The sequence below is a fragment of the Apis florea genome, unplaced genomic scaffold, assembly GCF_048593485.1.
Source record: "Apis florea isolate Af1SG1 unplaced genomic scaffold, ASM4859348v1 contig_3068_pilon, whole genome shotgun sequence".
Classification (NCBI taxonomy): domain Eukaryota; kingdom Metazoa; phylum Arthropoda; class Insecta; order Hymenoptera; family Apidae; genus Apis; species Apis florea.
The window spans coordinates 1,214,160-1,241,307 of NW_028256700.1; the positions used below are offsets into that span (position 1 = coordinate 1,214,160).

Genomic DNA, 27,148 nt, shown 5'->3' on the forward strand with positions numbered 1-27,148 from the left:
AAATATACACGGCCCATTTCAAAACGTTTGTACAAATTAAAAGAAATAACAAATTCTAACGAGAGAAATTGAATTTATCGTTCAAATTCAATTATCTACATATTGGAAAAATTTCCTTCAACGTGATCATGAATATTTTCGATCGCAATAATTAAAATATACAGATAATTTTTAATAAAGTAATCAAAACTCGCAAACGAACCTCGACAAATACCGAGAAACATTTTAAGGAGCTCCTTCTTTTTTTTCTTTTTTCCGCATGAATGCATAGGATATACACTCGGATCTCGTGGATATCTCGTTACATGGTTCGTGTGTATCCATTATGCAAAATATTTTCTCTACCTAAAAGATCTATCTATATACGCTTCTTCCTTTGCCCTTTGTTCACCGAAATACTTTTATCGTTCTTCTCTTTCTTTTTTTTTTTTTTTCTTTAACTATCGAATAGCACCCGTTTTCGTCACTTCAGACGCGCGCACGGTCACATCTTCTTTCCTTCTTTCTTCTTTTCTTTCGATACTTAATCGTGATCGTATAAGGTAATGATTCGTAATCCGATTTATCATAGCCGAGTTTACGCGTGAGAGTAAAGCAAATCAATTTTCAGATAATCGATAATTCGAAATCTTTTTATGAACAAAATACTCTGCACTTCGAGAAGATTCGATAGAACGCGGAAATAACACGATGTTTATTATAGGATGAGATGACAGAGACTTTCTCTCTCGTTTAATTAAACTGGTTATATATATATATATATCTTAATAATAAAAAGCCGAATTTAAATCGATATTCAACAATTCGTCCTTCCATCTTCTTTACATTTTGCCCGATATTTAATATTCGCACGAGTTAATAAATTATAAATATATATATATATATCACGAAGAATAATATTGTTAGACAAACTAGTTCATGGGACAGTTTGAACCTTAACGGATGTAGATTATAAAAAAATTGATTTGACCTAATTAGTCATAGCTATATTAAGTTCTTCGTGAGCGGCGATACGAAAGCATTGGGTTTATTGATTTTTTAAGCGCTTAAGATACTTGGGAAGATGGAATTCCCGTTTCCCTTTCGAGTTTGAACTTTCGATTTTAAAATAAATCCGCAAAATCGCGGATAAATAATTCAACTAATTTATCTTTCAACAACAAATTCTTAAATTATCGACAATGATATATCGAGATTATTCACGTTTTTTTTTTTCCTCTCTCATATCGTGCTAAATTAAATTCTCACATTAATTTGCAAAAACGTTCAACGCAATCAAGATTTGTGTTTCAATTAAGTTGCATGTAAACTCGACACTGGATACAGAATATAAACGATCGCATTCGTATCGCATTAATTGTCTCCTCTGTAAGGATCGTGAGAAGGGTTCACGATCGCCGTGACGATTCATGTGAAATGATCGAATTAAAAACTATTGCACGTTGCGCCGCTTATATGCATTATCACTTGCCACCTTGCTCGAGAAAAGTTAGTTATTTATAGTGAGAAATAATTATAATTAACAATGCTTGAACAACAACAATATTGAAATTATCGATTACACGACTCGTGGAAAACAACGAAAACAAAATGTAGAAGAGGTTATTACAATCGGCTTCGAATCAACTTTTTAGGTTAGGTTGTACGCGAACGGCGAGAATCGTCCAATTTGATCATAACCCCTCTACGATATTATTGATTATTTTATTTAACGTGTTTACTTGTTACTTCTTATCCATCTCCAATTATTGTGCCTATCATTTCTTTTCCCCAACAACAACAAAAATTACTATTTTACCGTAGAGGGTTTTAAACGATCCTCGTTTATAAATAATACACAATTGATCTCGACGATTGTTTCCTCTAAGCAACGATTAATTAAAACGATAACCAATCTTATTTGACGACTTAAAATCGCGAACATATTCGTTATAAATTGAACTAACTAAAATGGACGCGAAACGAACGAATTTTTTGACGTAATACTCGCAGTATAATATTTCAAAGCCGCACGAGTGGAAGGGCGATGGCGAACGTATGCGAAATTTGTTCGGAAACGGAAACAACGATCTCACTGTGCTCTCAAAGACAACGCGCATCTTTATGCAAGCTTCGCCCACAGATACGTATTGTACAGTTTCCATCGGAATTCTATGAAATTACATTCACTTATGATACATTGCACTTATACTTCTTACACATCACGATAAACACGCGAACTTTTATTTACATTCTGCTCTCCGCGCGCCTCTATCTCTATTACAATCTTAACACCCTATCGTTTAGCGGTTAAATACCTTTTTTTTTTCATCTTCTTCTTTGCTACTCGCTACAACTTGGATCGATCTATTTCTTCTAGAAGGAACGAATGAGTCATATTTATACTCACACTGTTTCACGAAGAAGGACAAAGAACGAGAGTCTTCGAACTCTTTCAATTCGATGCGATATATATAATATTTTACTTCTTCTTCGAAGAAAAAGAAAAGGAAAAGAAATGAAAAGATAAGCATTCATCGATTCAGATCGACACGATGAAAAATTTAAACGATAATCTCAAACTATCTGTGATACGATACGATAATTTTCGTCACGGCGCTCGCTCATTGCGCATACCGTTGATAAACTTGATCAACTTTCGCAAAGTATGATTAAACAACCCGGATTGAGAGAGATAAATCGATAAAAGGAGAGTTTGTAACCGAGATTTTTCGAGAAAAAGGAATTTTCAAAGCTCCAAGTCGAAAATGCAAATTCTAAAAAGGGAAATAACATATGTATCTCTACCAAACAATCGTTTCAATGAGGCGATAAAGATTCACGACGAATGGAAAAATCCTGTTCTACCAAGAGAAACGAGTCTCTCTCTCTCTCTCTCTCTCTCTTTTCTCTATTAGTTTCTACGCCTCGTAGAATAATCTTACGATATCCGAGAGGTTATGTCGGTCGAAGTCAAATCTTTGAACGATATTTTTTTCTTCTTTTTTTTGTGTGTGTGTGTGTGTGTGTGTGTGTGTGAAACGAATGAAAGAAAATAGGGGAGAAAGAATCGACGAAACTCTACGAAGATGATCGTACGCGGAGGAGTCTTCTACAAACGGACTCGCGAGAGAGAAAATGGAATAGACGGAGAAGAAAAGAGAGAAAGAGCGAGAGAGAGTTCTCCGTGGAGAGGAAATCACGATGAGCACAGCAATGGCGGTTCACTATCGTGGAAATTTGTGCAGCGACGATGATCAAAGAGAAGGTATTTCGACGAAGAGTATCGCGGTGAATAGGTCGAAGAGAATGTTCAAAGTTTGTAGGAACACCGGTCGTGTGGAGCATTCTTTTGGTATTTGACGGCGGTTTTGATTGGTTCCTCCTTCCCTCCTTCTCCTCCTCTTCCTCCTTCTTCTTCCTCTTCTTCTTCTCTCGAATATCGAACCGCGAAAGAGGCGGTCGCGACTCGATCGATCGGCTTTCGGCCAGCGGCGGGAAGAAGAATGCGCTCTCCTCTCTTTTATCAGGACTACTCGACCTGTGGTCAGGGTCAAGGTCACAGTGGTCAGGACGCCAAGGTGGTCCTGTGCCAGGAGGCGTGTTGGTGCTGATGTTGATGCTGTTGTTGATGTTGATGCTGATGTTGATGCTGTTGTTGATGGTGATTTTGTTGGTGTTTGTGTTGCTGTTGCTGTTGTTGTTGTTGTTGTTGTTGTTGGCTGTGTTGATTCTGATGCTGCTGGTGGTGGTGGTGGTGATGGTGCTGCCTCTTCTGGCTGTAAATCAAGAAACAAGATCGTACGATTACTTTTTTTTTTTTTTTGAATTCAACAATGAATTCTTGCAACGGGTATGTATTCGAGAGGCGCGTAGGCGATGACCGTGATTTTTACTTTACTGTGGCGGTAATGTTTACCAAGTTACCAGTGTACCAGGCCAAGTGGGAATACCGTTTTAATTGATCTAATATTGCGAAAATTGTGTGTAGTCACAAGTAGGCAGTTACGCACCGCGATTGATCTTATTTTCTATCGATAAAAAAAGAAAAAAAAAAGAAAAAAGATATTTTTGCCGATGAATATGGAGTAATTGGCCTGTCTGTAATTTTAAATGAAGTTAAAAAGGAATAAGCGATATCTCGATGCATAAATCATTGAATGATCGAAGGTCGACAATATATTAAAAAAAAAAAAAAAAGAAAGAAAAAAAAGTGACAGTTTCCTTATGGTTTGATCTAGTTTACATTTTTTCTTCCAGTTTACGAGTTTATTTGAAATTTTTTTTATATGCACAGAAGAAATAAATATTATAATGAATTAAAAACATTTTATCACCTTGTCCAGTTTATATGCAACAAGATATACACTTCATAGTTCGATGTAGACGTTTGATTTGAAGATAAGTGAAAGGAATATTGAATACCATAAAAATGCAGGCTTGAGTTATAGATCATTAATAATGTAGTTCTAACACGTCAGAAAAAATTTATCTATCCCATTAGCTGCATTCAGAAATAAAATAACATATTGATACTAATTGATATTTTTATATTTCGTTCTCGTTCTTTTTTTTTCTTTTTTTAAAGATGTTTACAGATATTTAATAATTTCAGAACGCTTTTTTTAAATCGTTCATCGACGAGAAAAAAAGAAAAAAAAAAACGAGAAATTTTTCACAAAATCTATCTTTATTCTTCTTCGAGCAAAAGAAAAAAAAAAAAATGATACAAATTTAACAGCTGTTTAAGAGCTTAACAACAAAACATCCGCCTCGTGGCTCTTAATATATAGTGTAATATACTGTTTCGCAATGTAATACGCGGCCAACGCGTAACTTCTACGCATTACGCACGAGAGACAAAACTGGCGGACGAAACAGCACGGGTAACGTATAATCTCGAGGCGAATCCTGGCAACAAATAGTCACGTCGCGTGTACAAAATGTCGAGTGTACAGCGAAGCGTGACTGCAAGCGTGTAAGCACATTTTTTCCACCGACCCTGAACGAATTCTACTATAACAGATTCCGCTATCATGGCCATTGCATCGAGCATCGTGTCCACGATGGATTGTTACGAACCACGAAATTATCGATGCACCTCGAACAAAGAGGAGGAAATTGCGAGATTTAATTTCAGGATTAGGAATTATTTAAACCAACGTTTTCTCAACGTTACGCATACCTTATTATCCTTTCGCAGAAAGAAGGAACAAAGCTAGCTAGAAAAATTTAACTTACGACGCGTATAATATAATTGTTCTCAGCGTTTGAAAGTTCTTATTATTAAAGAAAAGAAATTCAAAACGTTGACCTGAAATTTACATATAGCAATGACACTTTTGCATAAAATTCATTAAAATTTCAAATGACACATTTTCATTTTTTTTTTTTTTTTACAATTGTAGCAAACATAACTGACGATCGAACGGGGATATTGTTAAAAATAACCTTGATTCTAATCTTTTCCATTTATTCGAGAATTTTATTGATTCTCGTAATAAAAAACGTACAATTAACTTAAGAATTAAGTATATAGTCGAGTGAAATTGATCGAGTATAAATGTCACTTCTTCTTTTTTTTTTTTTTCGTTTGCATGGTTTCACGAAGTTGAACCTGTATACACAACGTAAAATATCACGAATAAAATAACAAATTAATGATTAAGTAGAAACAAACTTTTAGATCGTAATAAAATTACAGACTGTTATTCCAATTTATTCGGTCTCCAATAACAATACTAATTCGTCCTCGAATAAACGATTTCTCCAAACAATTTCATTTTCTTTCATATATATATATATATATTTCTAAATAAAAATGAAATAAATAAAGTCTCGAGCAACGTTTTCATTTCTCTCGTATAGATAATAAACGCTCTACCGAGTAATAACGGAGAATGTAATCATCTCTAGGGGGGGTAATCCTTCGGCGGCCGATCGATCCTGAATAATTCAATTAAAACGAAAAGGAAAACGACGCCGGTTGCGTCGCGCTTACGTCCACCAACAACGTCATAAAACAACGATAAAAGACATGGACGGGCCCGGAATGCGCGTCGTCGAATTAACATTCGATACGCGAGACACGACGAGTCGGAAACGCGCGCCATTTATAACAATAACGCCCCGACGAGTTTCACCAGACCCGTAACATCGACGAAAACGGGATTATGAATCGTAATTGCATCGAAATGCAATATAACGCTCTCCCCCACGCCCGGTAATTACATCAATTCGAGCGTTACTTTTATCATTTCCTTCTCTATTTTATTCTTCCCCCTTCGCCTTCTTTTTATCGTACGAGTCGTATAACGAGACACGGTCAATGTTCAATTTTCCTGGGGATTAAAGCTACTCGTCCTTTCACCGAGAATCACTGATAAATTTGTTATCGAGCTTGCGCTCGAGTCTCTAAGCGAATTTATTTTCTTCGAGTCGTGAAATAAAAGCGAGCGAGAAAGTTACTCGTACGGATCGATATTTCGATGGTGTAAAGATAAGAATTTTTATTTATTTTTCAATAATAGTTGGAGATGAGATGTCGTCCACGATTGTTGTTGATTATTCGTATCGTTAATGTGATTAATTTCTATCGTTTTGTAATTCGTATTATTATTATTATCGGCTTCTTTTAACATTAATTGCTATTTAATAATTAATAAACGAAGATCGAAAGGTTACGAAAGAAGCATTATAATATAATCAGTGTAAGATTAACTGATTGATCTAATATCGTTATATATATTATAATATCGTTATATGTTGGAAACAAATTCAATACGAGAAAAATGTTATTAAATTCGTAATAATATCTATGTATTATATCAATGTAATTATAGAATAATTATTATAGGTTATTATATTAATATCATTAGTTTGTGTAATTATAATAGCTTCCCATTGTAAGCAAGGAAATATTTTAAAAAAGTAAACCGTATTTGAATAATATATTAAAAATTAATAGAATACGCAGTTGAACGTGAATTGAACATTTAATGTATAGAATATACATTACTTTTACGTTTAAAATTTGAAAGTTTGGCAGAGTTTTTAATCGGATAAAAATAATTTTCATCGAAATCACCAAATAAGGTTATTCGTGATAATTAAATTTCCTTAGATTTCCGCAAAACTACAGACTTAAGGTTGAGCCTAACGTTATTCTTAGTTCCAGAAATCTTATTAGTTTTACACCTACCAGTCTAACGTTGGTTCTACTAAGCCGCGATAAATATAGGTTAGGTTAAGCGATCAACTGCCAAAAGCGACGGTAATTTTTACGATTGGAAAGAATATTTTACATACCATTCAAGGATCGAACGAAACTTCTCGATTATGTATCGGGGCTGTTACCTTAAGCATCCTAATTGATTTAAAGTACAGGTTACGTGCTAAAAACCGTACGAAACGAGAACGATACGGCTTAAAATAAAAGTTTATACGAAGATCGTCCGGTTTGGGAAAACATATCGACGAATTACCCTCGATGTTGCTTAACCACGCGTCCACTCGCACTTGTCTCAGCCAATACGTAACGAGTTTATAAAGTAACCAGATTTCTCGTTTCGAATGTGCTGCAAATGGAAGACAAGAGTGGCACCGTCGCGTCGCTTTCGTTACGTGTCACACGTGCGAAATATGGGCGCGTTCGGTGATCAAATAATGAGATGTCCATTCTTTTTATAGAATTTTACTTCATCGGATTAAAATTTTTATATTACGTAAGAAGTATTTCAACAAATTAAATAGATTAACTAATAGATTAATTAAAGTTGATAAGGCACGAATTATCGTAATTTAACTTATCGACTGATTACTATGTTCAAGTATCTTATTGAAATTATAAATTGTGTAATAATTTGGTTACTCTCTTGATTTTATTACGTTTTTTATTACGTGATGTTTTTTTATTATTTTCATCGACGTAATTTACCATGCTACAATCAAGAGAAACATAATACTTATTAAATTGATACGTTGTTAAAGAATAATTATATATTAAGAACGTCGGTATTGAAGAAATCGTGTCTAAACTATAATAAACTTTGACAATCTTGCTTTTAATTTTTCGTCTTGCTTATCATTCTATTATATTCATCTACGTAAAAATGCGTATATATATTTAATAAAATATATTTCTTTTAGTTATATTTACAAAAAAAAAAAACCCAAAATTTCCACTTATCAACGAATCCATTGTTTCATATCCCACATATTATATTGTTCGGTTAATAAATTTTCGTTTTACACAATTGTAAGACAAACTTCGCAGCAAATAAACATTCGCATCAACATTTCTTCATTTCTAACGCAACGATAATTTTATGTAATCGAGCGTATATCATTATTCGAAACACATTATTCGATCGACTTTTCATACAACTCGTATACGACTCGTATTCCTACTCTTTTTTCCGTTTCGAGCGAATACCTACGTCGAGGTTATAAAATAATGAGTTGTCGATCGAAGGATCGCCAGAATTCAGGCCGTCGTTTTTATCGTCGAAGACACCCTGTCGAGAGATCTACTCGCGAGAAATCACAATTATAGCGATGCTCGTCGATATTTCTTCCTTCCCACTCATATACTCTCTCGTTGGCCTCTTTGAAAGGATCGTACGAGGCTGAATAAATCAGAGCCCACATCGATATTGATATTCGATCGACTTGAAAATATTTCGTTCGTTCGTTCTTTTTTTCTTTTTTTTTTTTTTTTTTTCAAACGTGCTTCGAAACGAGGAAAGAAATGAAAAAGTTGTCTCGACGAATGATGCTGTTTGTTCCTATGATTTACCCGTTCCTTCTTTGAATTTATTTAGTTACGTGTGATTTATTTACTTTCTTACTGGCCGATTTCTATATACGCGACGTTCAAGATAGAATTAATTTATTGGAATGAAGACGTATATACGCGGCGGCTTAAAAGTTTAGGGTCATGCGTCATTCGGCACCGAGTAATCGGTTTCTAATTAAGGTTCAAGGAATTCGAGCAGAGGTCATCCTACAATTTTTTAAATTGTATTGCACTCAATGGATAAATCGAAATTTAATTTAATCGAAATATTATGGAAAAAATCGAGGAATTTTCAAAATTCAAAATTTTTTACCAGATAATTTTGTGAATGAAATTTATTAAGAGAATTTTTCGATATATATTCAAAACGTAGATAGATAATAGATATTGATCATTTCAAACTTTGAACTATAATTTACGTAACTACATAAATGTCTGTGAATAATGCGAAGAAATTAAATTCTTTATCGTTTATAATCGATGATTTTACATACGCGCGCTCATATTTTTCCGAAGCTCATTCATATTTATAAAGGATGTAAAATTGCAAGATTGGTCGTAATATTCAACAAATATTCAACGAGCATATCTAAATAAAAAAAGGAAAAATTATATACGTGCAATTATATTTAAACTGTCGGATCCGGTGCTTATTCGTTGCTTATAAAGATATTAAATTTTATATTAATCTTCCTCTTATTTATCGATGCATTCAAAACAGCTGTTATGTTCGTAAAGTTAACTCGAAACGGGTAATTAAGTCATTCGAAGCATCGTATTAATGTCTTCTTTCCCCAACGCCTTCATTTATGCCTTTTTGGTAGGCCGCGTATACATATATACATATATAAGAAAAATAACGCGTATGCTTTATTAATTTTCATCGACTGTTTTCCGATTCGTTAACTCGATGAAATATAAATGTATATTCTTCTCGCGTAGATACATGTGTATCAATTTTAATTTTTACATCGCGTGGATTTCCACGATTCGCGAATCAATTACGTTATAAACTTATTGAATTGTTAAAAAAAAAAAAAAAAAAAAATCGATAAAAGGGAGAAAAAAGTTAGCAAATTATTTCTCTTGGGTAATTTCTCGGTTATCGTGATCCGAATTCAATATTCCCTTATTCCTTTCTCTATCATTGTTTAATAATAACCTTTTCAGAGCGAATTACTTTTTTTCTTCCTTGGCAAGTAATATCCGAGGTACGACAATTGATTCTCGAATCAATTTCACACCAAATAAGCCGGGGGAAAAAAAGTAGATACTGATTTACGAAATTGATTTATCGTATTATCGTATTACGATAAATATATCGGTATCTCTATATACCGGGTGTTCAAATCTCCGAGAGGGAGAAGTCAAAAAATACATATTAAAGGGAATGGAAAAAGAAAAAACTCTCAAAGAAACTATTGTCCATTCTTGAATATTATCTTAAGGACAATAAAGAATTTTAATATTATTACGCGAGAAAATATAGGTCGTGGTGCAAAATTAAGGAGAGAGAGAGAGAAAGAGAGAGAGAAAAAAAACAGACCGGCATCACTTGAAAGAACAAAAGTGCCATCGTAAAAAAAAAAAGAAAAAAAAAAAAAGAAAAAAGAGTGTTTCCTTGGCTGAAAATTTTTTGAGTACCATATACCACTATGGCTGTCAGACGTACGGCTGTTAGTAGGAGCTCGAAGAGTACCGGTACTCCGCTCGTAACGACTCTTCGAAACGAGGAGGATCGATCGAGGTGGCGGTGGTCCGCACGTGCGCACAACACGCTTCTCCTCTCTCTCTCTCTCTTTCTCTCTCTTCCTTTTTCGCCCCCTCTCGCCCATTTTCCCTTACTCTCTTTATTATTTTCCTTTTTTTCCCCTTATCTTTATCACCGTTCCCATTCCCTCCTTACTCTCTATCACGCACACTTTTTATCTTTCTTCCTTCTTCGTCTTCCTTCTCAGCCCCATTTACCGTCTTCCTCTCAGTTTCTTTTAGCCCTCCTTCTCCCGTGTCATTACCTATTCCCTTTCACCTTTCTCTCTCTCTCTCTTTCTCGTTTCAACCGTGTTCTACACCACAAACCCACCCTTTACTCGCCATCCACCCACGCATCTACGTGTACCAATCACTCGTATGCACGAGCAAGTTTGCGTATGTACACACATCTAGGCATAAGTGCGTGTTCACAGAGGAAATTCTGTGCACGAGTCGGTCTAGCTACGTGCTACACTTTCTGTTCGCAAATATGCGAACATCTCTTTGATTGTTACACGATTAATATTAGAAAATAGGGGCACGAGGGGAAGGTGAAGAAATCTATTATTTTTCATCTATGATTCAAAGAAACGTGTAAAATTTAAAAAATATTTTTTCTGTGGATTTATTAAATGGACGGTGTATTGAGACTAAAAGAAAGAATATTTCATCGAAGCATAAGCATACAAACGTACGATAATTTAGGTTAGTTTTTCGTTAAATAAGTAGCATACTTATGGATTTATCGAGCGTGTATATACCTGCGTGTATTCGTATATCATCCTTCTCTAGTATAAATTTTTGTAAATTTTTTTGTGAATTTATTAAATGAATGGTGTATTCGGACTAAAAAAAATAACATTCTATCAAAGCATAGACATACTTCGTACGAGCGTACGATAATTTAGGTTAGTTTTTCGTTAAAAAGTAGCATACTTATGGATTTATCGAGCGTGTATATACCTACTTGTATTCGTATATCATCCTTCTCTAGTATAAATTTTTGTAAATTTTTTTGTGAATTTATTAAATGAATGGTGTATTCGGACTAAAAGAAATAATATTCTATCAAAGCATAGACATACTTCGTACAATAATTTAGATTAGTTTTTCGTTAAAAAGTAGCATACTTATGGATTTATCGAGCGTGTACATACCTGCGTGTATATTATCCTTCTTTAGTATAAATTTTTGTAAATCTTTTTTATGAATTTATTAAATGAATGGTGCATTCGGACTAAATGAAATAATATTCTATCAAAGCATAGACATACTTCGTACGAGCGTACGATAATTTAGGTTAGTTTTTCGTTAAAAAGTAGCATACTTATGGATTTATCGAGCGTGTGTATACCTGCGTGTATTCGTACACAATCCTTCCCTAGTAATGGGATCGAGTATGACTTGAATTTCATCGTCGTCGTTATCCACTCATTTTTACTCGCCGTGTACGCGTGTGTATACGTGGCCTGTGCGTATACGGTCAGATATGCAAGCACTGTAGCGAAGCGAGCACCAAATGCTTCCGATGTGTCCACGTTCGCAAATATATGCCACGAACGTGAAATCGAATAACTCACGCGACACCTTTTTTTGCACACGTGGCGACCCCGTTCGTCGACCCTTTTCCTCGAATATACATGAGCGCGTAACCATGCACGTATATATATATATATATTTTTTCCTTTTTTTCAGAGGATAGAGGAAGAGACAGATTAAAATCCCTCTTGGGGATGGTGGTCGCATTTGGAAGCGCGGTATCCAGAGACACGTATTTCGTAAGTCAATTGACCTTCGTAAGTGCACGTGTCTCCCGTTGGACGTTGAACCTTTTTCGCTATGGTACCCCCGTTGTCCAGATTTCGTTGTGATAGGAATGGAAACGTGGAATTTCATAAATTTTATCGGAAGCACGCCGCGAGAACGACTTGATCCGGAAAATTATTGCGTGGAATTCGAATAACGAATTTAACGAGTTAACTTGATTAAAAAGATTTGTGTTAATTCATCAAAGAAGAAAACTTCATTCGCGAACAAATAAATCCTCATTTCTCGTAAAAATTACGCGTTGTAAGATATTATTGATTAAAAAAAAAAAAGAAAATCTTGTTATAAAAAAAAAAAAAAAGAAAAAATTGAAACCATTGTAAATTCATTAAAACAGAAATAAGAATTTAAATATTGAAATTGATTGTAAAATAAGTGTTCGTAAAGCAATAGTTAAAATTAAATAACATTTTCTTTTAAATTTAAATTATTATCAATCGGATAACAATGTTTTAAGGTAAGACTGTAAATCCCGAAGAATTTAAAATTAAATTTAATAATAAAATTTCTAAAGGATCAAACAATTTAATATGTCTTTTGAAGGTCAAGTTCAATATCAATTTCAATATTAGGAGAAACGCAAGAATACGAGTGCCAGATTAATTAATTAATTCTCGTAAACGAAGCTAATTAACTTATATAAGAGTTTATTGATTACAATATTCGAATTATTTTATAACAAAATCCATCCACTATTTCCATATAGTATAATTTCATGTTTAGTTTCAATATTTAATAAACACCGAACAATTATTTACTCTACGTTTTACCGTATTAAGAAAACGGTTTGGTTTGGCTCCGCTTATTTTTTTTCTCTCTCTCTCTCTCTCTCTCTCTCTCTCTCTCTCTCTCTCTCTCTCTCTCTCTCTCTCTCTCTCTCCCTCCAGAATTCAAGGACGTTGTTATGCAACACCTTCCTGTACCGAAAAGTAATAATTTGTAGACGGGCACGAGGTTCGCAAGAATTTTACGACTTTTTTCTTGACGTACACAAAGAGACGGCAATGCGGGAAACGAATATCCCGTTTACACGTGTGCCACGAACGGATAGGGAGGAAACATTCGTGAAAAGGGAGCCACGTGGCGATACGTGGTGACACGTGCTTTGTGTTATCCGACCTTCGTAACCAACGTGTCAGCGAACAGGTCCAAAATTAACTTGATTCGTGTTATTTATGAATTTAAAACGATCCAAATTTCTTGAACGGAACAGTTGTTATTACGTATATATTACGTGTATATATATATACATGTGTGTGTGTGTGTGTGTATAGAAATATATCACGAAATCAAACATCTATTCACGTCTATTCACCGATTAATAAAACTGCAACTGTTATTTTTGATTTCGATTACGTTGATGCAACGTAACGAGGAGACATTGGACGGATGAAAATTCTCTCACCAGAGTGGAAATATAGAGACGAATATAGAAAGAATGAAAATGAAAATGGAAGGGCAAAAAATGGCAAAAAGCTCGCCGATCTATTTCCGAATGATCTTTTAATTATACATAGATTCTTTCGGAATTGGAAAAACCAAAAAATGAAATGTAAATGCAAATGCTAATTTGAAAAAACCTTTAAATAAAGAATCAAGAGTCGATAGCAGGAAATAAGGAAGAAATATATATATATAAACACGTTTAATTTGTAGTTATACATAGATTCTTAGGAAAAAACAAAAAATGAAATATAAATGCAAATACTAATTTAAAAAAAAAACCTTTAAATAAAGAATCAAGAGTTGATACCAGGAAATAAGAAAGAAATATATATATACATATACACGCGTTTAACTTGTAATTATACATAGATTCTTTGGAAAGAATAAAAAATGAGTTATAAATGCAAATAACTTAAATAAAAAATCAAGAGTCGATACCAGGGAATACCAAGGAAGAAATATACATACTTGTTTAATTTGTAGTTATACTTGGTTTTTTTGGAAATTGGAATTGGGAAAAATAAAAAATGAAATATGAATGCAAATAACTCTTAAAAAAAAAAAAAAAAAAAAAGAAAACAAAATTGAGAATAAGGAAGAAATATATGCAGGTCTAATTTGTAGATCGATGTATGCTGTTGATCGTATCGATGTATTTAAAAGGAGGAGAAGTAGATTGGAGCATTGACCAGGGTCTATGAACTGAACGTTGCCGAGCAGAATCCACCCACCTAGCTCCAACAGGAACGAAGCATTGTCTATGTACAGCCTAGTATATCATACGAACATCGATCCGTGAGACCGGTCCCATGCCACCTCCCAACCGAAGTACAAATCTCTACGCCCTAAAACGACCGCGCCACGTGTTGTTACACTTGTCCGTTTTTTTTTTTTTTTTTGCCCCGGCCGTTCTCGTTGTCCACCGGATAGACGGAAGAAATTTAATCCCGTTCGAGGCACTGAACAACAATCGGATCAATCGGGGGATAATCGCGTTAAGAGATAGCGCAAATAAGAAAAATACGTATAAATCTCTTCCCTCCGTTTATTTTAAGAATAATTCTACAAATATTTCTCTTATTTTCCGATTGTTCCGAGTTTTCCACAAAAAGTTCCCCTTACTTTGAATAAATTCCAACCGAACCGAGTTTTAATCAAAAATTAATTTTATCGTTGAAGAAATGGAAGATGACGATAACTCGTAAACGGTGAGTTTAAAAAAGAAGAAGAAGAAAAAGAAGAAAAAAGAAAGAAAGAAAAAAACGACGAAGCGCGGCATTCCCGATAAATTCATAATTTCTCTAAAGCGATCTAAGTGGCGGGTATCTAGAAATAGAATCGAGCGTCCTGAATGCCAATGGCGTCATTAAATCTAGATCGTACACTTTCTTGCGACCACTGACCGAGATTCGCCCGTTCACAGTTCCCGCACACCTTCTGTAATTCGAGTGTCTTCTCGTAATCCCCGTATATATACAGCCTTTTAACACCGACCTCAGGTGTTCCCCTCCCCCCTCCTCCTCCTCCTCCTCCAGAGTCAGGTATCTCGAGTATCGACAAGTATCTCACGTATCTTGCGTAACTCGAGTATCATCTCTCTCTCTCTCTCTCTCTCTCTCTTTGTGAGGGAAGAGGCGCACTACTCTGCCCAGTAGTAACACGCTGTCCGCTCAAGTAGCCCAGACAACAGTTGCTACCGGTCCGGGCTATTGCGACCGACGACACTCCTCCAGCATCCAGTTTTAACCACCCTGCCGACATTTCTTTAAACCATCCTTCAAACCCCCAATTTTGTTCAATTTACTTGTATTAACTTGCTTATAAGCACGCTTTCCATTGTTTCGATCCATCCGAAGGGTTTGATCGTAAGTCTGTTTTATCGATTTAGCCGGCTCGCGCGTATATATGTAGAGAGAGAGAGAGAGAGAGAGAGAGAGAGAGAGAGAGAGAGAGAGAGAGAGAGAGAGAGAGAAGCGTAAATAAAGTTTACCAAGGACGAAGGAAGAAACGTTGAATTTCATCGATCGAGGAGGAAGCACGGAGACGACGCTTTCGAACCGATTCTTCCGCGGCCAACCTCTGCTCGTTCGCTCATCGTATTCATCGATCCGTCTCTAAAGGGGCGTCCACATAGCCGATGTGCGATTCGAACCGGTGCTCTCTCTCTCTCTTTCTCTCTTCCCCTTGAATTATATACCTCCCGAGACTATTTAATAAACCCCGCGCTTTACGAGTATTATTAGCCGTGTCCCACCACCGTGTAAATGTGTGTAAAAGGGGGGAGTGGAGAGGAAAAGGAAAGGAAAGCAATTAGAAGTATATAAGAAAAATAAAAAAAAGAATGTGAAAAACTCACGGTGGGGGGGGGGGGAGGCGAGGGAGAAGGAAGGCGGGGAGATGAATGGTAGAAAAAGAGGAATTTCAAGAGGCTCGAATATGATGAGGCAGAGTGGGGGAGAGAGAGAAAAACAAGAGAGGAAGAATATATGTATATATATATATATACACATATACATATACATGTACATATATATATATATATAAAGATCGAGGCAAAGGAGAAGGATAGAGCTGCGAGTTCCTGCTATCCTTCTCGTTTTATCCATCCCCTCTGCCTCTGCCCCTCCGTGGCAGAAACGTGGGCGTGGACGTAGGCGAGGTAAGCCTTCAGGGCCGGCGAGCATCGACCGATCCAACTGGACGCATCGTAAATCGTGACCAGCCTCGTGATTCTTGGGCAACATTGATAGACACGTCGATACGATTATCCATTATTGGACAACCTTCGAATTTTGCGTATTTCGAATCGAGAGAGAGAGAGAGAGAGAGAGAGAGAGAGAGAGAGAGAGAGAGAGAGAGAGAGAGAGAGAGAGAGAGAGAGAAGAGAGAGAGAGAGAGAAAAGCACGACTTTTCTCTCGCTTCCAAAGAATTTATCGAGTGGCCAATTGTACAATTAAGCCAGCATTTTCGAAACGAAGTAGTATAAGTCAGTGTTTGGACCAGTGTGATTTTCGTTCAACCTTTCGATCAACTTTTTCGCCGAAACGAATGGGATCGATCACGAATCGTTTGCACACGTTGTTTCATACAACGCGAAATCTTTCTTCGTTTTATCGATCCAATTTGAGCGAACTTGAACTTTCATTCAGCGATTTCAGGGAAAATTTAAATAGTTAATATCGCAATGTCGTGAATGTAGGTGAGATTATATGAAAAGCGGATATAAACGGTTATTCAAGCATTCAAGCATTATTTAACAATTAATTATTCAATGTAAAACATTTATTCTTAAAAATTTTTAACTCCGTTACTTTTTCAACTCTGCTTTCGTTCCGTAACGTAAAGCAACAACGTTTGCAAACAAATTGATTTAAAAGGAAGACGTGGAAGGCGAATAAAAGAGAAAGAAATCAACGATATTCAACGCCCGCGATACAGATGGAATCGCGATGGAAATGAGATCGGAAGGCGTTCGTAATTTGCCACTCGATATCCCGCGGCCGGGAGAAAAAAGTGTAACGGACGTGGTTTGAAGGAGGATGAAGGTTAAAGGACGAACTACTACGTTCTACAACGAACCTCGCCACCGGTTTTCGAGAAGCAGTGTTTGAAAGAAACGTTGAAACGTTTGAGCTCTCATTTTAATTTCCTCCATTCTCTCTCTCTCTCTCTCTCTCGCTCCTCGCCATCCCTCCGCTAGTTGGCCTGCGGCTTTCGAATTCGCCGTTCGTACGATCGATGAACGTTCGTGTCGTCACATGAGAACCCTCCTTTAATACCCCTCCCCTCCCCCCCTTCCCATCCACGGTCCCTCATTAAAGCCGTCCGCCGAACGCGGAGAGTGGCATCCTAATGCTATTTACACAAGTGCTCCCAGCCAGAGCGAAAGGGCGTTCGAAAAACTGTTCCTCCTTTTCTCTACTCTGCTCGCGCCACCTCGCGTCACAATAAAATATCCATTTGCCTCTCCGCCATCCCTTCTCCTAACCTAACCTGACGCAAAATTTACATTCGATTCCACGCGAGCCTCGCCACGCGTGTTACGTTCCGTGTCTCGTTTCGACGTTCGTTTGCTCGTTCGACGATCGCGTTCGAGTTCGATTTCAACGGTGGAGAAAATGTTTATCCGACAAGATTTCGGAATGATTATTATGTATACGCAAAATTTGCAGAAACGACGACGACGCGAGAACGTTAACGATAACCTTATCTTAATTACTCGTGTTGGAGATTAGCTACGTTTTTGTCTGTTTATGCTATTGTTTTGTTTGAGTTTTTTTTCAAGCAGGAGAAGTTTTCGGGAAGGAAATTTTAGGATGGACAAATCGATTCGACGAGAGGATATCGCGGTGCTTTATCGCGAGCAGCACGCTTTATACGCGTTCCTTGTTGGTTTCTGGCGTTTTTTGTCTTTTTCTTCGGTTCCTCGACGCAGTAAAAGTTTCCGCCTGACTCCTATCATTATATCCCGGCAACGAAGGTAATTCCAAGCGACTACATTATAATAATAAGAGGCAATGGAGACAATAGGAAGGATCGAGAGAGATAATGACTTTCCTATAGAAACGAAGTAAAGAGTCGGAAACTAATGAGAATTATTTTCATTAACGTTTCATCAACGTGGCGTGGCGGTTTCGGCGAAGATTGCTTTCATGCTATTCCCTGTTCCATTTCTTTTCCTTCACGTCGGAAAGTTTACGATTAATAAGTACGGTTAGAAATCTTTTGACGATAATATCGAGAAGAAGTGTAATCGTGACGTTTAATAAACTTCGAGAATGGGACGAGCCGAGTAAACGGCCGACTTCGAACGACAGATAATCTTTATCGATATCCTTCGAATATGAATTCGAAGCGAAGTTGGTTGCGCAACAGATTTCTGGTCTGCAAAATGTAGCGAGGCGAGGAACGTAGGGTAAAACGTAGGGAGCCACTACGACCCACTTTCGCGTCGTGCCAATTGCCGATCGTAGGAGCACACACACGCGCACACACACACACACACGGTCCTAATTAGACAAGTCTCTCGATCGCCAATTAGAAGCGACGCGTTACAAGATCGAAGCCATCGAAGAATTCGACCACCTCGTGAGAAAATTTCGCTATTTTCCTCTGAGGAGGGAGAATAAGAATAAGCTCTTTTTTCCTCGATTTTTCTCTTTTTTGTCTTCACTCTCCCCTCTCCCCCCTCCTGTTTACATCTCGATTCGACCTCCCACGATTATTCTATTCCAGGCTCTACTCTAAATCCGTGATCCGTGAAAATTCATATGGCAGACGTTCAGACAACGGATAAATTATGGAGGAGTGCTCGATCCTCTACCGCTACCGAAGATTAAGCGCAGTAGAAAGTAGGAGGAATTCGGGCTCCCCGTCTTCGAAACGAGCCGTTTTAATCCACGGTGATCGTTGAATCATTTCCCCTTCACCTGAATCACATTTACGTTCCATCGATCTAAATCGTGGCAAATTCTTTGTTGCGCGAATTTGTGTAACAGGGGAAAAAAGAAAACGCGCAGAAAACTATTCTCCCCTCCCCCTCCTCCTCGATGCCGATATTCTAGGATCTCCTCTAGTTATTTTTCGTTATCGGCGCCATTTGTGGTTTTATATTCCTATAAATTTCGTTTTAACGCGCCATAAATAAAGGCAAGAATAAATACCGGTTGATCTACTTTTAAATCGTCGCTTATTTCTCCCCCCTCCTTTTCAAGCAAGCAAAAAAAAAAAAGAAATAATTTACGAAGAAAAATTTGGTTAAATCGACGTACGACAAACTTCGAACTTCCCGAAACGTTTTCGAAAACTTTCTCACGACTTGAACGCGCGCGTTTTTTATTTACTTACGTAAACATCGATTATCGATAATCGCGTACAACCTGAATCGCATTCAGAGGGAAATAAATCAAGATGGCGATCATCTCTCTCTCTCTCTCTCTCTCTCTCTCCTCGTGTAACGTGGTCAACGCTTACCACCAACGTTCGATCTCGTTTAAATATTTAACGGTGGCCGTGTCGATCGGCTCGTTATAACCGACAGAGCGGAGGTGGAGCCCGCGACAGATACAGATTCTTTATCGTCGGCTCGGTATTAAAATGCAAATGATCACCGCTATCACCGGCCGTATTCCTTCTATCACTCTCCGTCATCGTGGCCGACTCGCCACGAAAACCCTTGTCTTTCCGTCGTGTGTCGATACGTGAATAGAGAAAATTTAATCATCCATGCAGATGCAAGATGTAAATTGAAATTTCAATTTGGAGGAAGGTGGAGGAATCGTCTGGCCAATTGGAAAGGGTGAGGTTAGTTTGATCGCTGCTCTCTCTCGATCGTGGAAAGCGACGCTCGATGATTTGTACGATTAATTAATAAGACGTGTCGCGTGTTGGATGTGGAAAGAATTCGTCTGGTTCATTAAGATCGCTTTTTGATTGAATAACAGTGTTGATGCGCTATGGATAGTTGATGGTTAATTATTGATTTGACACGGCGCGCTATCTTTCTCCTTCTCTCCCGATCGATCGACGTTAGACATTAGAAGTTCCATAATACGAGTTATTCGATGAATCGATTATTAAATAGAGGCGTTTAAAGCCTTAGCCACTGGTTGAACGACTATGAATACTAATGCCTGGTGCGTGATCGGTAAATTTAAATAGGTATAATTTAATAATGTTTATTAAATTCTCGATTCGTTCGATGTCAACCTTCTGGGAAGATCGAAAGAAGATCTGACTGCGTTTATATCTGTGTCCCACTGTGTTATAAAATTATAATTCGAATAAATTTATTTCTAACGTGTTTTTTCTTTTTTCTTTTTTCTTTTTTTTTTTCTAAGGACGAAATGGAATTTCGTGGAAACAGTGGAAATCTTAGCGAGCTTCTTTTCTAAAAAAGTTTCTTCTCGCGAAGAAACAATACGTTCGAAAGCATACATCGATAGCAACGCGGCTCTAACTTCTTTTCTTTTAACTGGCAACGTCGCGTCTGCAAGTTGACTCTACATCTAGATGCAGATTGCAGATGCAGTAAGAGGTTAATCCGCGGACTCTCAATTTTATATGCTTTTCATGATGCTTTTTTTCTTTCTTTCTTTCTTTCTTTCTTTTCTTCTTTTTTATTTTCTTTTTCTTTTTCTTTTTCTTTTTTTTTTTTTTTTTCACTTCTCTCGTCCGCCTCTCTTTCGCATTAATTACAGTCGACGTCACACAGACCAGACGGTATTTCATTCCAACATGTTCCATGGGATATTTCCCTACTACCTTCGTTCTCGCGCGTACGAACCAGAAGTGGAATAAAATAACCACGCATAATTATCTTCATCGAGTGAATAACGTCTATACAAATAAATATGTCTCGAAAGGGGAGGGGGGTGGGGGGGGAGGGAAGGAGCGTTTTAAAAAACGATGCTTCACGAAAATTCCTTCCAAATTGTTCCGATCCACGAAACTTTCAAAAATTATTACTTCAAATCTTCATCAATCTGATCTTCGCCGCGAGTCAACGCTTCCGAAATAATCAAACGAAGAATAACAACACCTACGAAACAGTTTTCTTACGTACATCTACAATATATATTAATATTATATCCGTCATGCAAATGAACACTTGCGTCAACCGCGTGAAATTGTTTATCGTCTTACGTAACGGTTAATTGTTCGGTTACAAAAATTGAAACCGGTCGCAATTGTCACGTTCGATAAAATATTTTGCATTGTTCGAAGATTAACTATTCCCCACCCTCCCCGAATTGTTTCTACTCCTAATTTCCCAACACAACGCTCTCGAACCCGTTTCACCATAGCTACGCGACTACCTCGCAATGATCCACCAAAAATTAATCAATAATCCAAACGAACGAAAGAAAGAAAAAAAAAAATTACCTGTCGAACGACTACTTCGCAATGATCCACCAAAAATTAATCAATAATCGAAACGAACGAAAGGAAGATGGGAAAAAAAAAATTACCCGCCGAACGATTATCTCCCAATGATCTACCAAAAATAATCGAAACGAACGAAAGGGAGGTGAGAAAAAAAAATTACCTGTCGAACGATTACCTCCCAATGATCTACAAAAAATAATCAATAATCCAAACGAACGAAAGGAAGATGAGAAAAAAAATTACTTGTCGAACGATTATCTCCCAATGATCTACCAAAAATAATCGAAACGAACGAAAGAGAGGTGAGAAAAAAAAATTACCTGTCGAACGATTACCTCGCAATGATCCACCAAAAATTAATCAATAATCCAAACGAACGAAAGGAAGATGGGAAAAAAAAAAATTACTCGCCGAACGATTACCTCCCAATGATCTACCAAAAAATAATCAATAATCCAAACGAACGAAAGGAAGATGAGAAAAAAAAAATTACCCGCCGAACGATTACCTCGCAATGATCCACTAAAAATTAATCAATAATCCAAACGAACGAAAGAAAGAAAAAAAAAAATTACCCGTCGAACGATTACCTCACAATGATCTACCAAAAATTAATCAATAATCCAAACGAACGAAAGGAAGATGGGAAAAAAAAAAATTACCCGCCGAACGATTACCTCGCAATGATCCACCAAAAATTAATCAATAATCGAAACGAACGAAAGGGAGATGGGAAAAAAAAAATTACCCGCCGAACGATTACCTCGCAATGATCCACCAAAAATTAATCAATAATCCAAATAAACGAAAGAACCGCGTTGCAAAAGGAAGATGAGAAAAAAAAAAAAAGAAATTACCTGCCGAACAAAGGATGCCAAAGTTGGGACTCGTCGGGTGAGCTGGCCGTGGAGCTGACTTCCGGTTCCTGTTTCAGCAAACCGCTCCGCACCCTGAGCAACGGTAGATAAGCGGTGGTCCTCCGGCTGCTGGAGAGATCGATCGGCGCGGGCATGAGCGTGCCGATCGGTTTGCAGCTCAGCTTCGGCCTCGCTTGGTTTTGCAACGCGTTCTTCCTCCCGTTGCTCGCGTGGCCGGGGCCCCCCTTGCTGGCGCCGTTGTTGATCCTCGGGTGCTGCGGGTGCCGCGACCTCGAGACCGGCCCCTCGCCGTGGTCGAGCACGTGCTGAAGATGGGCCAACGATATCACCAACAAATCCGGATCACGGAGGAGATCCGGCCTGGTCAACGCTTCCGGCAGCCTGAGCTCGGGCCTCGAGGCCAACAGTTTCGGGATCTCGGAGGCCGGGGCGGCCGCCAGGCCCGGCAGATAGTCCCTCGGCACGAGGAGGGGGTCGGGTATCAAGTGTCCCGACGTCTCGATCAATTCTCTGAGCTGACCGGCCGGGTCGAGCATCAGCTTCTCGGTGCTGGTCGACGTGGCGCAACCCTCCTCCATAACCTGCACCCGCTGCTTCGAGGAGGATCCTCCTCCTCCCCTCTGCCTGCCCGACCATTCGGCGGACATCGGCCTCTTGCGATCCGTCCCCACCAGATACTGGGTGCTGCTGTGAATAACGTCGCCGCTCGACATCGGCCTGCCACCGCAGTTTCTCGCCTCCTGGCCATAGTGGATCGAGCTGGCCGTCGATCGTCCCTCTTGAAACGAGCAGCCTTTGCCTCCCTTCCTCCCCTCCTTCCCTGCAGGAGGATGACGACGACGATCGAGCCGGGTGATCGGGAGGTGATCGCTGGGCACCTGGTCGCACCTGTTCGAGATCTCCTTCTGCTTCTCGTAGTCCCTCATCTCCATCTGATTGGGGGAGGACAGTATACCCTTCAACGTGAGATCGTTCTTCGCGTCCTCGGAACAGGAGACCGAGCAGGGCGGGCTCGGCAGCAACCTCTCGAGGTAGGCGGACGAGGGCCTCCTGGAGGCGGGGGAGCACGGGATCCCGCTCGGCTGGGGGGACACGACGGTGCCGCGGGTCCTCAGCTCCTCGAGCACCTGCTCGTCGAAGTGCTCCACGTCCTGGTACTTGCACTTCGCCTGGGCCTCGCTGCTGATCCTCCCGTGCGCCTTCTCGGCAACAACCGTCGCCTTGCGCTCCTCCGAGTTGCCCTGCCCCACGCGGAAGTAATCCAACGAGTCAGCCTTCTGCCGCCTCAGATCCTCCAACACTTGCGAGTCGCAATCGTCCTCCTCCTCCAAGTCTCTTTCCTCCTCGTCATCCTCCTCCTCTTCTTCCTCGTCCTCCTCCTCCTCCTCCTCGTGAAGGAATCCGTCCAACTTCGACTCCCCTCCGCCCCCCCCGTAGCCCTCGTTCTTGGGAAAATTCACCGTGCTCTCGGGCGATTCGACCCGCGCTTTCGCGCTCGGGGACGTGGAACGTTTCGCGACCACGACCTGAGAATTTCGGTATCGATAACTCGGAATGATGATGGACAAACCGGGAAGATTTTTCGGTGGCGCGGTGGTGGTTGTCGCGGTGGTGGTGGTGTTGGTGATGGAGGTGGTGGTGCGGTCCTGGGACGATTGGTCGGTCGCGGAGTCGGCCAGCGGGTTGCTCTTCAACAATCTTTCCACGCACTCCGCTTGGGAATCGGGCGAGCGACTCGACGAGGAGGCCTTCGAGGCAGGCCTCGGCGGGCACGCGCTCTTCGTGCACGTTTCGGGGGTGTGGGTCCTGGTGATCGACACCGAGAGGCCGGGCGTGTTCCTCAACGCGTTCAGAATCTTCGAGCTGTCGTTGTAGTCGGTTATTTTCACGGGTTCCTCGCAGCCGGGATCGTCGGGTCGCTCCTCTTCCGATCGAGGGATCGTCGACCCGCGATTCCTCCAGTTGGGGGGGCGGGCGGTGCTCGCCCCACGACTTCCAACGCCGCCGTCCGCCTCGGCGATCTTGCACGCCGATCTCTTCGCGCTGTTGTTGTTATTGTTGCTCTTTATGGAAACTATAACGACCTCGTCCTTCGTTCCAGCCTCCTCCTCCTCCTCCTCCTCCTCCTCCTCCTCCTCCTCCTCTTCCTCCTCCCCTTCGCTCTCGGTCTCCCGGTAACCGGTGAGAATTTTCTCCTCGTGTATCTCTATTTTGTCGTCGGTAATAACGTTCTCGTTGTTACTTTTGTCGAGAATCGCGTCATCCAGCGATTGCTGGTAGCTGGAGATCACGTCGCACGTCGTCGTCGTCGTCGTCGTCGTCGTCGTGGTGGTGGTGATGGTGGTGGTAGTGGTGGTGGTCGATTGTTCCTTAACAATCTTGTCGGACGGTTGGACGAGGAGCTCGGATCCGGCCGAATCTTTGATTTTGGCGGGGTCCTCCTCGTCGAGGACCTCCTCGTAAGTTTTCGTGGAATCGACGGGGAGATCGGCGGTAGGCGTGTCGGTGGCTAGAACCGGGGAGGCAGTGACATCGATCATGTTCAATATGTCCTGAATGCCCGCCTTGCTCGAATGCCTTCTCTTCCCGCTGTCCACAGCCGCCGCCCTCTTCCCCTCACCGATAACATCGTTGTCCTCCTCCTCGTCGTCGTCGTCGTCGTCGTCGTCGTCGTCGTCGTCGTCATCGTCGTCGTCGTCGTCGTCGTCGTCGTCCTCGTCGTCCTCCTCGCTCTGCCCCACCCGAAGGACATTCCGATGGACGGCCTCGGGCAATCGAGAAAAGTGTAGCTGTTCCAACACCACTCGCGGTTGGAACAACTTGTCTTTCTGCAGCCTTTCCAGCTTGTTGTTCTTCCTCCTCTTCTCCTTCCTGCCTCCTCTCGACGACCTCTCTTCCTCCTTCTCCGATATCCCATTATTCCCTTCTTCCTTCCTCTCGTTCTCCTCCTCCTCCTCCTCCTCTTCTTCTTCTTCTTCTTCTTCTTCTTCTTCTTCCTCTTCTCGCTCGTTCTTCTCCTTCTCTTCAATGTCCTCCTCCTCCTCCTCCTCCTCCTCGTCCTCGTCCTCGTCCGAGCATCGCACCCTTCGCCGTTCCTCGTCCCAATTCGCGTTATTTCTCATCTCTTCGAGAGGGAAACCGTAAGTTTGCCGACACCGATCGCCACCCACCCGCCGCCCGCCGATCTCATCGCGATTCCTCCTCTTCCTTCCAACGTGGCCCCCTCGCGCGACCAGGCCGTTTGCCCGCCCATTCGCCTCCGAGGGGACACCTCGTCGCCGAACCTTCACCTTCACCCCCTTCGCCACGTGGCCCCCCTGCCGCTTGCAGCCCCCGTCTTTCCTCCCCTCGCTCGACGTGTCGCTCGAAGACGAATTCGAACAAGAGTTTGCGCTGCTCTGCGTCTTCTGGCCGGTGGTGGTGGTGGTCGTGATCCCCAACCCGGCCGAGTACATGTTGGACGCCGTCCTCGGTATCGAACGCCATCCCTGCGCCGTCTTCGTCAACTTGATACGATTCCTCTTGTCGTAGTCCTCGCATCTCACCTCGACTATCCTCTGCTCCCTCTGCGAGGCCCAGAGAAATATCGGGTTCACCTTCGGCCGTTTCTCCTCCGGCTCCTCCTCCTCCTCCGCCCGGCACTGCCTCTGGTGCTTTTGATGATGGTGGTGGTGGTGGTGGTGGTGGTGGTGATGATGACGTCTTTGACGACGGGGCGCTGTGCCCCGTGCAGGGGCCCCGCTCATCACTCCATCCAACGAGCGGTTATTACTCTGCCACCCGTCCACCGAGACGACGACCGCTGCTTCTTCCGCCAACTGCTTGCTCCTCTCTCTCTCTCTCTCTTCTTTCCTCAACCGCGTTTCTTTTTCGAAAGAAACGACGAAAAATTCGTATAATTTCCAAAATCAAAGCAAACACCCTTCGAGTATCCTTCGTGCATCGAGATTATTATTGTTATTATTGTTGTTAATATCGTGACGTTATTATTATCGAGACGTGAACTCGGAAAGGACGCGTGCTCTCCTTCGATCGCGATTAAATCGCCGTCGAAACGTAGGTGCGTGTATCTCTGTACTGGGTGGCTCCATCGACTAAGTAATTAGTTCGTATCACGGGCAGGCATTCACCCCGCACGCCCCCGCCTCCGACTCACCCCGAAGTCAATTTCTCACCGTCCATTAACAAACAACAAGTCGGTTTCGTCGAGCAAGCGGCAACGATCGATCTCAAGGGCATTGACATTGTTGACCCACCACTTTCGCGATGCGAAAGATGCACCGGACACATAGGCCCTCGCTCCTCCGTCTTCCTCCACCTTTCTTCCCCCCTCGATTTTATTCCATATTCCAAGAGCACGACGACGACGACGACGACGACGACGACGACGACGACGGCACCGCAAAGCGTTCCTCGACACGCGACACGCGAGGTTTTTTTCTTTATCCGATTATTCGATCGGTTGGGATTAAACGCGGACTGGACGCGGGACTGAACGAACGGCACGGATCGCGGGATGGACGATTCGTTCACTTCGCTCCCTTTCCAACAACACGCGCACGAATCCGTCCAAGGATTCCA

The 27,148-nt window shown here is 40.6% G+C and overlaps 1 protein-coding gene across 1 annotated transcript; it reads right to left on the reverse strand.

The window, feature by feature from the left end:
• Positions 1-1,526: 1,526 nt before the first annotated feature.
• Positions 1,527-26,475, reverse strand: LOC105737326 (uncharacterized). The gene is made up of 2 exons (XM_086908202.1): positions 22,547-26,475; positions 1,527-3,758 (listed from the first exon to the last, which is right to left on the reverse strand). The coding sequence occupies exons 1-2, from the start codon at positions 26,311-26,313 to the stop codon at positions 3,548-3,550; spliced, it is 3,978 nt and encodes a 1,325-aa protein (XP_086764328.1). The 5' UTR covers positions 26,314-26,475; the 3' UTR covers positions 1,527-3,547.
• Between the last annotated feature and the right edge of the window lie 673 nt (positions 26,476-27,148).

What these genes read in the sequence shown, in the direction of transcription:
- LOC105737326 (XM_086908202.1), bottom strand. Translation starts at nt 26,313, where the DNA reads ATGAGCGGGGCCCCTGCACGGGGCACAGCGCCCCGTCGTCAAAGACGT. An exon ending in TGGCATCCTTTGTTCGGCAG is followed by an intron (nt 3,759 to 22,546) that starts GTAATTTCTTTT and finishes CTTGATTTACAG; the next exon opens with CCAGAAGAGGCAGCACCATC.